The following is a 16,208-nucleotide window of genomic DNA, read 5'->3' on the forward strand; positions in this document are numbered from 1 at the left end:
TAAAGTTGAAATTTCAGTAACAAGGCCGTTTTCAGTTTTGACACTTACAGGAAGTTTGCTTGAATACGATTCCCTCTTATAAAGCAAAATCTTGGGTTAAAATGTATAAATTTTAAAACGGTTACAATGAAGAAAAACGCTTATGTGAGTTCATGCTTGTGTTCTTTTTAAAGAACTATTCTATTTTGTTTCATTGCTCTTCAGAAAGGGTCTTTGTTTTACCCAAAGTTAAAGTTGTTGCTTTTCTGGTACTCCAGGAGTTGTTCAGGAAAGTCCGAAGCATTTTGAACAAGCTCACGCCTCAGATGTTCCACCAGCTGATGAAACAAGTGACGGATCTGACCATCGACACAGAGGAGAGGCTCAAAGGAATCATCGACCTTGTGTTTGAGAAGGCCATCGATGAGCCAAGCTTCTCCGAGGCTTACGCCAACATGTGTCGCTGTCTGGCCACGGTACGTCCCAAGCAGGAATGGACACAAGTTCACAAGCAATAATCAGTGAAAAACAAAAACTTGAATTCTCACCATACTAAATTTACAAACAGTGTTTTGTCTTTTCGTTATACGCTTTGTATTCTTATGTACGTCATGGCTAATCCTTTCTAATTTTGTCTTATTATAGCTTAAAGTGCCCACGTCAGAAAAACCCAGTACTTCGGTAAACTTCCGGAAGCTGCTATTGAACCGCTGTCAGAAGGAATTTGAGAGGGACAAAGTGGATGACGTTGTGCTGGAGAGGAAACAAAAGGAGCTGGATTTGTCCACATCAGTAATGATTCTTTTATTCATTATCAGACTAATTTTAGAAACGCTATTGGCTATTAATACTCATATCTTTTGGCTTTTGAGATGTGATTATTATTTACATATGTATTACAAGTATTCTCTTTATAAGCTGAAGCACATACATTTTATGGTTATATTTTTCAAATATTTTCTCTATTTCGATTGATACGTTCATGAAATTGGACTTAAAAGTGCAGTCAGTATATAATCTCTTAAAAATCCTGGCAGTCCCTGCAAATCCAATTTATATTGGCATCACTAGCGCCACGCTTTGCTAAATGAGCTACAGGAACAGATTTCTATAAAGATGTCATTGAAAGAATTATGGGATTCAAATAAAATGCGAACTTATTTCCTCTCAGCCTGCAGAAAAGGAAAGATTACAGGAGGAACTTGAGGAAGCAAAGGATAAAGCCCGCAGACGCTCCACTGGAAATATCAAATTCATCGGCGAGCTGTTCAAGCTCAAGATGTTGACAGAACCTATCATGCATGATTGCGTGGTCAAGCTGCTTAAACACCATGATGGCGAGAGCTTGGAGTGCCTCTGTAGACTCCTCAGCACCATCGGAAAAGACCTTGACTTCGAGAAGGCCAAGGTAATTTGCAGAACAGTTTATTATAGGGGAACCATATCGATTTGTTTTTTATAAGTGGTAAAAAAATAGTTTGTGTTCACTAGACAGTTTTTGAAAAACTGCAAGTGCATTCAAGGTTGAATTTTTGTTTTGTTGAAGTAACATAATATGGCCATGATCCTTTTGGCTTATATAAGCATGTGGTTCTCAGCATAAAGTTTAGTCTGCCGCTTTTTCTGGCCAAAATGTTTGTATGCACGATGGCCTAGTTTGTCCAAGGCTGAGAAATAAGTTTGTTTAGCTTCGGTGGACTCTCAAAAGCTCAGGGATCTATTTTTTCAGTTGAATGCTTAAGTAACCACATAATCACAGTGGTCCTCTTGTTATTTTTTCAGCACCCCTCTGTTATTTATTTGTCTATATTAAAATGAGCTAGTAATGAATCGGCTCAGTGCCCTAGAAGTGTAGCACTCAGCAGGTGACTTGAGCTCATGCTGTAGGGTGTTAACTATTATACACATGGAGGGAGAAACAGAGTTCAGTCAAACATAGCTGTTATATACCGAGAAAATCGCTTGAATTCAATTTACAAAGGGCTCGTATGGCAGGATTTTCTGTGTCTTTGGTGTGCTATAAGTTGACCATGCATGTATTAGACAAGTAAAATCACAAATATTAAAGGGTCAGAACAAAAGATGCATTCTATCTAAAAGTGAATGCTCACCCAGACCTGCCTGAAACCACACCTCCACAAATCTACATCGGTTCGTGGTATGATTTGTCTAAGATCGCCCAAATGTATACCGAGTAAGGGGAGCGCACCTGTCAGCACAATTGCTTTGGAACCTGATGTTCCAAATATGGTAAGGGACATTACATTTTCGTCACACGCTTGCAGTATTTGACCAATCACAACGCACTGGTTAACTGGCCAATCATAGCAAATCTTGCTTTTCAGAGCGATTAGCTTTTTAAAAAATCTGCGCATTTCAGAGAGGCGGGGCAAAAAGGAGACACACATACACGGTATGAGGAAAAGACAGTGTTTTTGAACCTTAAATCGTTTATAAACATTGCATTACATCTTAAACAAACGATAATATTTGTTTTAGCCGTGTCAAATGATCTCTTTAAAAGAGATTTTAAGATTTTCATACAGCTTCTATCAAACCCAAGATGTGACTTATGGCTTGTTCAAGCCCAAAGAGGCCAGAGTGCGATTGATGAAATTGTATTGTTTCTCAGCACACTTGACTGGTCTCTAGATTTTGTGGGATTTTGGTGGTTTGGTGTAGTCTCGGAAAAACAATGCTGATATCTAGAAGGCTGCTGGTTTAATTCTTGCAAGTACCAATTCAGGAAGCATCACTTTTGTGCTTTGTGCAACACGAATGATTGCTTTACGGCAACTGAATGTATTGTACATAGAGCTGTGGAAAAAAATTAGAGACAATTTCAAAAAACATTTTCAGTTTTTCTGAATTTACTATTTACAGATATGTGCTTAGGTAAAATTATTCTTTTAGTTTTATTGTGTGAACTACTAACAAGATTTCTACCAAATTTCAGCTAAAAATATTGTTTTTATTTGCATTTATTGGCAGAAAATGAACTGAAGAAACGGGTCAAAATAACAGAAAATGAAATGTGTACGAAAAGCTGCTATGAAAATGTTTCAGATAGATGCAATTTGATTTCATTTAGTTTGACATTTCTGGAAAGGAGAACAGTTTACAGCCTACAGAAAATTTCCATATAAACATGCTACATTTAAATACTGTTGTATGTTATTCTAAACATATCCATGCTACGTTCTCGAATTCTTAGACCCAATCTTAAAAATGAAATTGATAGTGTTTCGATGAAGGTCCAAAGCTTTGCCTTTGTCTTGTATTATACCATTCGCCTGCCTTTTCTTTTAAAGTTTCAAGGACAACTCTTTATTCTCACGGAATTGCATAATGGTGATTTTATCTTTTAATGTGATTCTGACGATACTTTGACATTTCAATAATGTACTTTCAATTGACATTTTGTTGAGAATTCAAGCAGGAGAAAACACATTTGCAAGTCACCTTGTAATACAAAAAAAATAAGAAATAATGTGAGGGGTGGGTAAGTTTTGAACACTGTACACACACAGACCAAATGCTTTCCAGCTGTGCCGAACATACTGCCATGAAGTCTGGTGCACAGAGTTAGGCAAGAGGGTAAATGAAAATGGTTTCCTCTCTCTCTCTCTCTCTCTCTCTCTCTCTGTCTCTCTGTCTCTCTCTCTCTCTGACCTTGTAGCTGCAGCTTTAGGAATCTTTCAGCTTGTCTGGTGAGGAAGTAGGTTTTGCGTTTATTGACCTTGATGATAAAGGATTGCAGCAGTTCCTCACCTCAAAACATTATTTTTAGATTTATGACATCTCCATAAAGCTTCTAGCTTATGACAGACAGACCAGTCTGTGCTATATGACTGTCCATCATCTGTAATGTTAAAAAAAGATCTGTCTTCGTTTGAATCAATAATTTGACAAATGTGTTAGAAAGTGGCTGTTTGAAAATTGAAGTCTGTTAGCGTAGAGTCTGTGCTAGTCCACTGATGTGTTTTTCATAACCAATGCACCGTTGTGTCCTTGAATAGCCCCGCATGGACCAGTACTTCAACCAGATGGAGAAAATTGTCAAAGAGCGCAAGACGTCGTCACGGATACGGTTCATGCTACAGGATGTGATAGATCAGAGACTGGTGAGTGCCGCCGGGATTTCGATTGGGCTTCGTTTGCGTGCGTCGAGAGACAAGCTGATAACAACTGCCAAAAGTTTATAAATGCATGGTTTTAGTACAAGCAAAAGAAAGCATTAAAAACATCTGTGTGCTGACGTTGCCTTTGCGATGCTTTAGATCTATCAACCCTTTAGCACTACAGTACAGTAGTATAATACAAATGAAAAGTTATATTTGAATCTTTCTCTCCAAAATTTTTGTTTTAATATTGCTTAATGTGAACCGTTTGTGAGTTTAGTTCCAGAGAAATTTAAATAGTTTCATTCTGTTCCGCTTTGACGACACGTTTATTTGCTTGAGCAGATCAACATGTCAACTTCTGCCTTAACCAATAGTGTCATTTTGGGGAGGGATCTTTTGTTTTATTGACCAATGGCAGTTGTGGGAAACCTGTTTGGAAACAATCATTTGTAATGCAAGGCATTCCATGTTTATTAATGACCCAATGTCTCACACTGATGTCTCTGTGTGTTTATCAGCATAGCTGGGTGTCCCGGAGAGCAGACCAGGGCCCTAAAACCATAGAGCAGATTCATAAAGAGGCCAAGATGGAGGAACAGGAAGAGCAGAGAAAGGTTCAACAGCAACTTCTATCTAAAGACATGAAGCGGAGACCAGGTAAGATCCACAGCACTCCTTCAGATATAACAGGACAGTACATTCAGAGATTAAAATGGGGAAAAGGTAGCTTAAAAACATTAGTATGAACATCATGCATGGACAATAGCATGCTTGGCAAATAAAGAAAGCTTGTTGATAGAGGAGAACACTTACAGTAAATGGATAACAAGGTTTGCTTCTAAAGCTGTTGGGTTTGTTTATATGACCAGCAGTAATGTGGTTGGCTTCCGATTGCGATTTGTTTAACACGCTGTCCTGTTGTCATGGTTATAGATCAGCGGGATCAGCGGGATCAGCGCTCGCAGAGAGACGAGACGTGGAACATGGTGCCCACCACTAAGAACAACAGAACCATTGACCCAACAAAGATCCCCAAGATCTCCAAGGTGATGAGATGGATAACTACACACGCTCAAGCATCACTCTTAAAATAATGATCTATTGACTGATCAATGTTTTAAGAAAGTGACTTTCGGAAATCTGCAGTGTCATAACAAAGTTTCATTCAAAAGACATTATGCTGCCTCCTGCTGGTTGAAATATTAAAGGCGACGTGGTATTTGTGATATACTGTAGTGATGTGGAATTAAAACCCTCTGTTAACCCCGATCAATCTCACAACACAGCCTCAAATCGATGAGAAGATTCAGCTGGGACCACGCGCTCAGATCAACTGGATAAAGGGCAGCAGTGGTGGAGCCAAAGCTTCTGGTGACTCTAGTGAGGAAACACACACTAATGTTGGGACCTTTAAGCCTAACTTGAATGTATATAAAGAAGTTTTACATTTACTCACGTGATTTACAGATGTGACGCGTCCTGCCGGTAACACCTTGAACCGATATTCAGCACTGCAGCCATCCACAGCTCAACCCAGCCCACCCCCATCACAAAGTCCCGATTCTGACTCCAGACGCACACTGGGAAGGTAACCAACATAACACAAAATTGTTTTTGAACTTCAAAGTCAAGTTTACTGTAAAAATGATCACCAGAATCTTATCACCAGTAGAACATCTTTATTTAGGTAGATGTAATTCTCATTAAAGGTTTGCTTTATTTTTATTGTGTCTCAGACGCGGCAGTAATGGTCGTGAACGCAGCGAAAAGCCTTTGAGTTTGGGCCCGTCCCGAACAGGGCCTTACAGCAAAGGTGATATCACCAAAGAGCAAACAGACAATGTGAACCCTGAGGAAACGGTCAACTCACAAAACACAAACCGCAAGGCCAGCGTCTCGGAGGACAAAAAAGAGACGGAGAACAGCGGGGCCACAGAGACAGGTGAGAAAAGACACGCACTTGATGTTTCTAGAAAATTTTAAGTTAACAGATGTAGATACACAATCTCAAAACACATTACAACAAATCAAACCTCAGGAGTGACATACTTTAAAGTCATACAACAGCGATGTGAAACAGTGATGTGACGGCATGACAAAACTGTGATAAAAATCGAGGTTATCACATAAAAAATGTTTTTTGAGCTTTTCCTTAATACATGTTGTATTGCTTAAAAGTAACTTTAAACTTGTTTTCTCTGCAGTATTTATAGTTTGAAAAAATACAGAGTATCTTTTCTGTTATTTTCACCTCCAGTTTTCATTTTCTGCAAATAAATGCAAATAGAAACAGTTGTTTTTTGGTAGAAATATTGTTACTAGTTCAGACAAAAATGGTAATTTTACCTAAACGCATATCTATAAATAGTAAATAATCTCTTAACCTTCGCTGCGATGTAATGTGTAACTTACTCACTTTCATACAAAACATATTGATCAGACAAGGAATTGCATTGCATTGCAAGCATGACAATAAAGTTCTTGAATATATTTATGGCCAATATTATAATATTGAATTATGGACCTTTTGCCTAGAAGTGACACCAGAACCGCCAGTCACCATTATTTCAGAGAAGCCCGTCCTGTCTGAAGAGGAGATGGAAAGGAAATCCAAATCTATCATCGACGAGTTTCTACACATTAATGACTACAAGGTAAAAAAAAACCTGTTAAAGGGATACTTCACCCAAAAATGAAAATTCTGTCATTATTTACTCACCTACGAGCTGTTCGAAATCTCTATCTGTTCTGGGTCACAATGACTACCATTTTGTATTTTTTCCTACTATGGTAGTCAATGGGGGATGAAATCTGTTTTGTTACAAGCATTCTTCCATATACCAAATTTATACAGATTTGGAACAACTCGAAGGCGAGTAAGTGATGACAGAATTTTGGGGTGAACATTCCCTTTAAACTGTTAAAAGAGCAAACTGAAAGGTACATTACAGGGCGAGTTTCTTGTATAAATATATGCTTTATGGCCAAAAGTACTGTATTGATATCTCCGTCAATTATTGGTCATTCGGTCACAACATTATTGTCTGACTTACTGATGCTCTTGTGTCTAAATAAGAGCGGTTCCCTACATCCATATTTCCTTATTTAGTGAATAGATTCCAGCTGTTATAGCAGCACAGGGAGGAGAGAAGTGCTGTCTGACATGTTTTTGACAGTAAATGTTCTCAAAGAAACATGAGCGTCAGGGAGGTCAAGCCCTGATGATAGTTGACGGGCCTGGCTCGCTGATCCACTACATCCCAGTGGTGCTCGGATCTGAACTTTTTGTAGTAAATCATTTTTATATGGACCTCGCTTTGTGCACAGGGGCATTGTTATTTTGGAAGAGAAGAGCGTTTTTTAACTGATGCAACAAAGTTCGAAGCATGGAATTCCCCAGAATGTCATTTTTTTTTGTGGAATTACTGGAATCGGCAAACTTGTGAAGCCATGACCTCAAATATGCAATTATATTAATCCTTGTGTGCTATGTGTATGTGCAGGAAGCGGTGCAGTGTGTAGTGGAGATTGAACAGCCCTCTCTGCTGTTTGCGTTTGTACGTGTGGGTCTGGAGTGCACATTAGAGCGCAGTCAGATAGCCAGAGAACACATTGGGCTGCTTTACTATCAGCTCATTCAGAAGGGCATCCTGCCCCATTCACAACTCTACAAAGGGTGAGTATATAATGTATAGTAAATACAAGTTTCTCCCGTAACATGAACTTTATTATTTCAATTATATTAGTTGATGCATTTTGAATATAGTACATAGTATCTTGTGTGTTATAAAGCCTTATTCATGTTTGACTGTTACAATAAGGTTGAATGATTTGTATTTCTTGACTCTGTAGGTTTTCAGAGATGTTGGAACAGGCTGATGATATGGCCATTGATATTCCCTTCATCTGGCTCTATCTGGCTGAGCTGCTCAGCCCCTTGTTGAGAGAGGGAGGAATTGCTATGAGAGATCTGTTCAGGTCAGAATTCCTCTGCTCATGTAAACACTCGGATAGGAATGGCATTAGTCGAGTCTGTTTGTTGTTTTTGTCGTTTGAGATAAAGGTTCATTCCACCCCAAAAATCCAGTTACAAAGTGAATTGAAAAATAATTATGCAGCTATAAAGTTTGTAATGTTTATAGATTTTGGTTTTTGGGTGGAATCTCTCTTTAAATGAATATTGGTAACACCTTACAATAAGGTTGCATCTGTTGACATTAGTAAATGCATTTACTAACATGAACTAACAAATTAGCAATATCATTTTTCTGCAATATTAACTCTTGCCAGTGTTAGTTATTGTCAATACAATTATTCATGTTATTTCATGGCGCATTGAAGAGATAGTTCACCCCAAAATTTAAATTCGGTCATCATTTACTCGCCGTCTTGCCATATTCGCAGAACACAAAAAATATATTTTAAGAAAGTTACACCATCGGCATCCATTCACTTCTGTTGTGTGGACACAAAACCAATGCAAGTGAATGGGTGCTATAACTGTTCGGTTAAATACATTCTTTAAAATTTATTTTTTTGTGTTCTGCAGAAGAAGGAAAGTCATGCAGGTTTGAAATGACATGAGGGGGAGTAAATTATGACAGATTTTTCATTTTGTAAACTTTCATTTTAACTATAACTGTAACAATTTTAGATTTTTAACAAGTATTAGTTAATGCTGTTTAAGTATTGTTCATTTTTAGTTTATGTTAGCCAATTCACTAATGTTAAAAAATGTAACTATTGCAAAGTGTTACTGAATTATTTGGGAAATGTAGGCACTGTTAAAGCTCCAGTATGAGGTCAAACTCTGCTTTTCAGCTTTTTGTTCCAATGCTTGTTCCTCTCTTGTCAAACTTAGAAAGAGAATTATGAAAAGATATTGGGGTTATTTGGCTTTTAAATTGTATGGCTATTATGAAAGACATCTATATGGATTTGTACCAGAAAAACATGTGTAAACAAGAAAAAACATGAAGAAGAAATATAAATACAACCTTTGAAAACAGAACAAGAAAGAAATCTTATTTTTTTAATAAACCCCTCTGGTTTCCCCCAATAAATTGAAACGCAGAATTTATCACTGTAAATAAATAAATATACACTCAGTAGTGATTTGGCTCAGCAGACAATTGTTTCTCAGTACTGAGGCTTTAACAGTTTGGCGGTGCACAGTAGATGCAGTGATTCCGGGCCCATGCCGAGCACAGCTGTCAGTGGGATTCAGTTTAGCATCTAATGAAGATTTGTTTTGTTTCTGCAGCGAGTTAAGTAAACCGCTACTCCCCGCGGGAAGAGCTGCCATCTTATTTTCTCAAATACTGCACCTACTATGCAAACAAATGGTAAGCTCAATGATAGTGGACGTAGATGCTCTTGCATGATGCTGTAAGAATTTATCTTTTTTTAATATACACTCACCACTTGAAACGAAAGGAGTTTTATTGTTGCGTTTGTTCATTTACGTGGCTTCTTGGTTTAAATAAAGAGCCATAGGAAAGTTGGAGACTTGTGGAGAGACTCTGGGCTTAACTGGGGCGACTTCCTGCCTGAGGGAGAAGATCTGACTGCCTTCATCTCACAGCAGGTGAGGAGGCAAAGCCAACAACCCCCGTCTTTTCAATCTGCATAAACAACATGGGATTAAACAACACAATACAATCATCACCTACTCTCTTTCAACAATGCATGACCATTTCATTTGATTTACTTTGAGGTTCTGTGAGAAACTATTTAAGATAATTATTTCCGATAGCGTACAGGTTTTTCTCATCCGTTGAAAGAGGCTTTTGAGAAGAACTCCCTAATAACTTTGCAGGTGCACAAACATACAGAATGTATTATAAATCAGATCTTTTTCTTTACTCTGCAGAAATTAGAGTTCACACTGCAAGACTGTTCCACTAACTCCTCGGCTCCGGATAAGATCAGTTTAAACCCTGTTGAGTTCCTCAAACAACTCGAGAACCTCCTGCTGGAGGACATGACCAATGATGAGCAGATCTTCGACTGGATCGAGGTGAGACCGAGTCTTCTGTAAAGCTTACAGGCTAAAAACATGGAATTCTATATGTAGAAACCTTGAAACCTATTCTGTAAATTTCTTTTTAGGCTAATTTGGATGAATCTCAGATGAGTTCCTCTCTGTTTTTGAGAGCTTTAATGACAGCTGTTTGTAAGGCAGCAGTTACAGGTAAGAAAACTGCATGTTTGTTATATTCTTCTGGGATACGATTTAATTGAATGACTTTCTTTGCAAACATTTTTTTTCAGATGATAGCACTTCCTGTAGAGTGGACACCGCTGTCATCCAGAGACATCTGCCTATATTACACAAGTACTTTGACTCGAACACTGAGCGACAGCTTCAGGCCCTTTATGCTCTTCAGGATTTGATCGTTGCCTTGGATCAACCACCCAGTGTGTAGACATCATGTCTTTATATATCTTCGCACATTTTGAACCTTTATAAAATTAACGTATTATTCTGGATTATTCTGCAGATCTGCTCCGGATGTTTTTTGACTGTCTTTATGATGAGGATGTTATTTCGGAGGACGCTTTCAATAAATGGGAGACATGTACGGACCCAGCGGAGCAGCAGGGAAAAGGCGTGGCACTAAAGTCGGTCACTACCTTCTTCACTTGGTTACGCGAGGCGGAGGAGGAATCTGAGGATAACTGACACAAATACTGTAGATGACTGACACAAGCATTGAACCCAGACTATGAAAGTCTAGCCCTAGGAATGGCCAGAGTCCTCTACATTATGACTTTCAAACACTTGGCCATTTTGAGCTGGAACTCTACAACAGGAGGGAACAATATATACTTGTATCATATATATAGAAAATATTTTTGTTTTAAAGTTTGACATTTTTTGTTACTTTCAAAAGAAGAGACTTAAAAATAGGTTCTGAACTCTTAATTTATTATTTTTTTAAAAGGCTGCGAATATGGAGTTCTATTTAACATTTGCAGGCAAGAAAAACATTGATAGAAATAACAGAACATGTATCATAACAATAATATTCATTTTGTTGAAATGTGTAAGCAGCCACCCAGGATTTCACGTGATTCACCTTAAAACAGGGTAAAGATTATCCCCTTTGAAGGAAATAAACATAAATCCTTGGCTGAGGGGGATATCCAGGATAGAGACGGTTACTGCTGTCTGGTTCAGGTTGTCTGGAAATACCATACCTGCTTTGGCTTACTCAATGAACTTTCCCAATAAGAATAAAAATGAATATGCATCCTGAAAGAAAAAAATAGTTCACAAATAACTTGTATGCATTAAAGGTGAAATGCAAACAATTAATTCAACTCTGAACATTTCCAGCACTGTTAAGTGTTCTTGTAATGAAGACCTGCAGAGGAAATGTAAAGCTTGTAAATAAAGACTGAAACAATGTTTAAAAAATAAACAGATACTGTGTTGTTTATTTGTACGTTTTTTACAGCATTTTGCTATTGTCCTATTTTTTTTACATGCGAATCTTGAACAGCTGATCTGGTGTTATACCCTGTTTTCAAGGATACTGTAACCTCTAATGCGACCCTAAATTAAATCTGTTTACAATGCCTGCTCGTTTCAATAAATAGGCAAACTGGCCTCATACAAAAATACACTAATTCAATAAAATAAAAATCGAATGCATGCATTCAATGCATTTATCGAAAGCAGGGCTGGAAATGAGAGGAAAGTGGGGGGCCGGAGACCAAAAAGTGAATTTCAGGGACAGGGTTTAACCTCAAAATGTAGAGGAGGATTTCTATCTTTTATCAATGAACATGCCTCTAAACGCTATGCAGTTCATTCATAAATATGTGTTTTTTTTCATCTTTGGTTTGAAAATAAGTCAAACACAATTCGAGGGGAAGACAGGTGCACATATTTCAAATGAGATTTTATTTATAGGAGTGACAAAATTAAACTTTTTTAAGTACACTTGGGATTACCAAATTAAACCGAAAGCAGAGGTCAAGATTAATCACATTTTACGTTGCAGAATTTCCAAGCGAACGTGCTGTGTTCTGATCACGTGCATCATATCGACCATTTGCATTTCATGGTTTCTTTATTACTTCCCGCCCACCGTACTTTTGCCTCCATGTCGCCATCTCTGACTTAAACGTACAAATGCGGGTTAAAATTAACCGCGAAATCTCACCGAACAGCCAACTTTTATCAAATCATTATTACTATTATTAAGTTGTGACGTGGTTATTGGTGTTGTGTGTATTTAATACTTTTTCAAATCCATTTTCCACTCAGATACTTTTAATTTAACTTGACGGGACTTTTAATTTATCCGGTATATTCCCACAATGCCACGTGCGTCATGACGTAAGACGCACAAAGCGTACCAGCGTATCTGTTGAATAGTGTGGTGAGTCTTTAACTGTTTTCCAACATGAATTCCATGACTATTGCATAAATAAAATTGTTACGACCTTTTCCGTAACGAGTATTGTTTTACGACAAATGCATAACATGAAGAATCCATGTCTGTGTTTCAAAACCTAGTTCGCTGCCTAACTAGTGAGCGTTTTGTGCATTATTGGCGCATTTCAACGTAGTGTGTCCAAACCTTTAGGAAAGTTGACGTAATGATACAAACCATAGTTAAAATACTGTTACTGTAATAAACCCATGGTTATGCTTTTAATGTTGAAGATCTATGTATGCAGCTTACTAAACGGCAATGTTTGCCCAGGGAAAAACAAACAGTTTTAATATGTCCTGAATCTGAGCATCTACATCTTGTTGAACCCTTCTAGGAATAAATCAGCAGAGATGTTTCGGCCCAAGCCCACACTGAAGGACAGACAGCAACTGTACAGGATGATCATCAGCCAGCTGCTGTATGATGGCTACACGAGCATTGCCAACAGCCTGATCAGTGAGGTCAAACCCCCGAGTGTGGTGTCTCCGTCAGAGCAGCTCATGCAGCTGGCCAAAATAGGTATAGATGGAAAGCGATTAAACATATGGTTATGTTAATATGCTGATGCAATTTTTATCCTTTTCATTTTTTCCAATGAACTCTACGGTTTGCAAGAAGAGTGAGCCTGTTTGTTTTTATATGAACATTTTAATGTGGTTTCACAGGAATGGAGAACGATGACAGCGCTGTACAGTACGCCATTGGTCGCTCTGAAACTGTGGCACCTGGTGTGGGAATCGACCTGGAGTTTGATGCAGACGTGCAGACCATGTCTCCAGAAGCATCCGAGTACGAGACCTGCTACGTGACTTCTCACAAGGGGCCGTGTCGCGTCGCCACTTACAGCCGCGATGGCCAGCTCATTGCGACGGGCTCTGCCGATGCCTCGATTAAGATCCTGGACACAGAACGCATGCTGGCTAAAAGCGCAATGCCTCTGGAGGTGAACATTTAGCATACCTTTTTTAAAGCCACTGAATCCTTCCACGTTTTCACAAGACAATTGTGAGAATTACTGTCTGAATTTAAATCTTTAGAATGAAGAAATTGATGACAATTCTGCTTGGTTCAGGTGATGATGAACGAAACAGCCCAGCAGAATATGGAGAACCACCCAGTGATCAGAACGTTGTACGATCACGTGGATGAAGTCACCTGTCTATCTTTTCACCCTACCGAACAGATCCTGGCCTCTGGCTCCCGTGACTACACCCTTAAACTTTTTGATTATTCAAAGCCATCGGCCAAAAGAGCCTTCAAGCACATACAGGTATAAACTTCTGATAGAAAATTAAACAAATCATTTGCAAAATTAGTTGATGCAATGAATAGCTGATACCGTGGCTGTTTATTTAACGTATTTGAAAAGTCGTGAACACACAAAAGATTTTCTCATGAACAAACTATGCTCTGATATTCACACAGGAAGCTGAAATGTTGCGCTCCATCTCATTCCACCCATCTGGAGATTTCCTTCTGGTGGGCACGCAGCACCCCACCCTGCGCCTTTACGATGTCAACACCTTCCAGTGTTTCGTGTCCTGCAACCCTCTGGATCAGCATACAGACACCATCTGCGGAGTCTGTTACAATCCCAGCGCTAACAACTACGTCACCTGCAGCAAAGATGGAAGCATCAAGCTGTGGGATGGGGTGTCGAACCGATGTGTGACCACCTTTGAGAAAGCGCACGACGGTGCCGAGGTCTGTTCGGCGGTCTTTTCCAAGAACTCCAAGTATATTCTGTCAAGCGGAAAAGATTCTATCGCCAAGCTATGGGAAATTTCTACAGGCCGGACTTTGGTGAAGTACACAGGTAAGCTACTCGGCGTTGAGTTAAGATTTCTGTTCATTCTCATTAAACTTGTTCAATGTCAATAACCTCAAATGTTACTGGAAATACCACTTTTGTCTAAATGAAGGCCACCTGGTGTTAATAGTAGCTTGTTCTTTTACCACCTTATTCTTTTTGTGTGTCGTTTCTGGCAGGCGCTGGGCTCAGCGGTCGACAAACACACCGCACTCAGGGTGTCTTCAACCACACGGAGGACTACGTGCTGCTGCCAGACGAGCGAACCATCAGTCTGTGCTGCTGGGACTCACGCACAGCCGAGAGGAAGAACTTGCTCTCATTGGGCCACAATAATATAGTGCGCTGCATCGTACACTCGCCCACCAACCCGGGATTCATGACCTGCAGCGACGACTTCAGAGCCCGATTCTGGTATCGCCGCACCACAACTGACTAAGACACTTGTTTTGAGATCAGATCACTGCGAGTTCAGCTTATCCCAGTTCAGATATCTGAAGTGTGTTGTCAAAAGACTTGACGGGCTTTGTCATCAAGACTGCTTTGAATTTAACATCTACATTTTTTAAAGGCGTCAAGAAGATTGTTGCCTATGAATTGACTGGAGGAGCTTGATGTAACTGTTGGATAGTTTTGTTTTACAAATAACAATTAGAGATGTGCCACTTTTGCATTTTTACATGTTCAATTCAAGCCCATTTAGTTACAATCTATACCTTGAGATATAATGTTGGCATTTGTTGTGTACATATTATTGAGAGCATTTGTTCTGTAAGATGACTTGCGCTACATGCCAAGTGCCTAGAAAGTTCAATCTTTTTTTACTTTCAGTTTCAATAATGTGCTCTTTGTTTTATATTAAAAGGATCTTGGAGAATTTTTGTCATTTGATTATTGGCATAGGCTTTGCACATATCCACGATATGCGCATTGAAATTCTTTTAGAGCACCACAGATATTAAACCTTGGACTCTACAATGAGCTTTCAGTTTTCATATAAAACTACTACTACAGCACCACTTAAAAAATACTTCATTAAACAAAAATCCTTTGAACTTTGACTTTTTATTTTAGTCAATGCAACTTCTATCTTGGCTGTTTCAAAGCATCTATTCATTTCTACATATGTTGTGGTTTGTATTCTATGTATATCTTATTTGTGGTTTATGATAGCTCACACGAAATTAAATGGAAACATGGCTCTTGCCACCAAAGGTGAAATGACACATTCATCATTTAGAGAAGCTGTAACTATGGTTAACTGTTCGAGATAGACAAGATATTGGAAAGTTTGGTACTATGTGTTACTATGGTTTTCTGTGCCATCAGGCCTAAATTGCTTAATATACATTGTCTTAATAGTTGACGCAAATGGGTAATTCCTCAAACAGTTTCAAGATCCTCCTTTCACTTTGCTTAACACACTTTTAGAGTAGTCCTTTAACAAAGCTAAGCTTGTAGTGAGGACCACTCATTGTTTATTAAGATCCGTGTTATTCATTAATTTAGTTTCATTTTAGTTTTGAGGAAGCACAAAAATTCGAAAGAATATCGATATAACAGGAAGTTTACCACCAAATTATTTAATTCATATTGTTTTGTATAGCACTTTTCACAATACATACTGTTTCAAAACTCTTGAGAAAAATGTATTTTTACTTATTTATTGTCCGTATGACATATTTGGATTACATTTGCTCAAAACTGCCTGAACAGGGTGGCATGTATTCATTCTACATCACATTTATGCATTTTGGCAGACGCTTAAAGGCGTGATTGCACTATACATTTTTTTTAAGTATGTGCAATCCCTGGGATTGAACCCATGACTGTGGTGTTGCAAGC

At 38.6% G+C, this 16,208-nt stretch overlaps 2 protein-coding genes across 5 annotated transcripts in view; both read left to right on the forward strand.

Moving 5' to 3' along the window:
* The window catches only part of eif4g3a (eukaryotic translation initiation factor 4 gamma, 3a), a 39,147-nt gene extending 27,617 nt beyond the window's left edge, over nucleotides 1-11,530 (forward strand). For 2 of the 3 annotated variants that reach the window (XM_056735267.1, XM_056735269.1), the window contains exons 17-34: nucleotides 258-455; nucleotides 625-771; nucleotides 1,151-1,387; nucleotides 3,999-4,103; nucleotides 4,622-4,760; nucleotides 5,037-5,149; nucleotides 5,390-5,483; nucleotides 5,571-5,691; nucleotides 5,840-6,045; nucleotides 6,639-6,757; nucleotides 7,607-7,779; nucleotides 7,956-8,081; nucleotides 9,367-9,448; nucleotides 9,592-9,690; nucleotides 9,976-10,122; nucleotides 10,215-10,296; nucleotides 10,377-10,523; nucleotides 10,607-11,530. In XM_056735267.1, the coding sequence (XP_056591245.1) occupies nucleotides 258-455; nucleotides 625-771; nucleotides 1,151-1,387; nucleotides 3,999-4,103; nucleotides 4,622-4,760; nucleotides 5,037-5,149; nucleotides 5,390-5,483; nucleotides 5,571-5,691; nucleotides 5,840-6,045; nucleotides 6,639-6,757; nucleotides 7,607-7,779; nucleotides 7,956-8,081; nucleotides 9,367-9,448; nucleotides 9,592-9,690; nucleotides 9,976-10,122; nucleotides 10,215-10,296; nucleotides 10,377-10,523; nucleotides 10,607-10,788 (2,517 nt within the window). In that variant the 3' untranslated portion in view covers nucleotides 10,789-11,530. The remainder of the gene's footprint in view (nucleotides 1-257; nucleotides 456-624; nucleotides 772-1,150; nucleotides 1,388-3,998; nucleotides 4,104-4,621; nucleotides 4,761-5,036; nucleotides 5,150-5,389; nucleotides 5,484-5,570; nucleotides 5,692-5,839; nucleotides 6,046-6,638; nucleotides 6,758-7,606; nucleotides 7,780-7,955; nucleotides 8,082-9,366; nucleotides 9,449-9,591; nucleotides 9,691-9,975; nucleotides 10,123-10,214; nucleotides 10,297-10,376; nucleotides 10,524-10,606) is intronic. The other variant, XM_056735268.1, reaches the window with a different exon arrangement.
* An 842-nt stretch (nucleotides 11,531-12,372) lies between these two features.
* On the forward strand, nucleotides 12,373-15,240 carry cstf1 (cleavage stimulation factor, 3' pre-RNA, subunit 1). Of its 2 annotated transcripts, none has more exons than XM_056734904.1 (6): nucleotides 12,373-12,496; nucleotides 12,888-13,072; nucleotides 13,219-13,496; nucleotides 13,626-13,823; nucleotides 13,979-14,369; nucleotides 14,543-15,240. In XM_056734904.1, exons 2-6 carry the CDS (start codon nucleotides 12,904-12,906, stop codon nucleotides 14,800-14,802), a joined length of 1,296 nt encoding a protein of 431 aa, XP_056590882.1. In that variant the 5' UTR covers nucleotides 12,373-12,496; nucleotides 12,888-12,903; the 3' UTR covers nucleotides 14,803-15,240. The 2 variants fall into 2 exon arrangements, with proteins under 2 accessions (XP_056590882.1, XP_056590883.1); XM_056734905.1 differs by lacking the exon at nucleotides 12,373-12,496 and adding an exon at nucleotides 12,532-12,648.
* Nucleotides 15,241-16,208: the final 968 nt, after the last annotated feature.

Source organism: Triplophysa dalaica, chromosome 21, assembly GCF_015846415.1.
Source record: "Triplophysa dalaica isolate WHDGS20190420 chromosome 21, ASM1584641v1, whole genome shotgun sequence".
NCBI classification, from domain to species: Eukaryota; Metazoa; Chordata; class Actinopteri; order Cypriniformes; family Nemacheilidae; genus Triplophysa; species Triplophysa dalaica.

Bases quoted from the DNA above. Each gene is read 5' to 3' on its own strand.
- cstf1 (XM_056734904.1), top strand. From the start codon at position 12,904: ATGTTTCGGCCCAAGCCCACACTGAAGGACAGACAGCAACTGTACAGG. The intron at 13,073-13,218 runs GTATAGATGGAA...GTGGTTTCACAG, and splicing joins CATGCAGCTGGCCAAAATAG to GAATGGAGAACGATGACAGC. The intron at 14,370-14,542 runs GTAAGCTACTCG...CGTTTCTGGCAG, and splicing joins GACTTTGGTGAAGTACACAG to GCGCTGGGCTCAGCGGTCGA.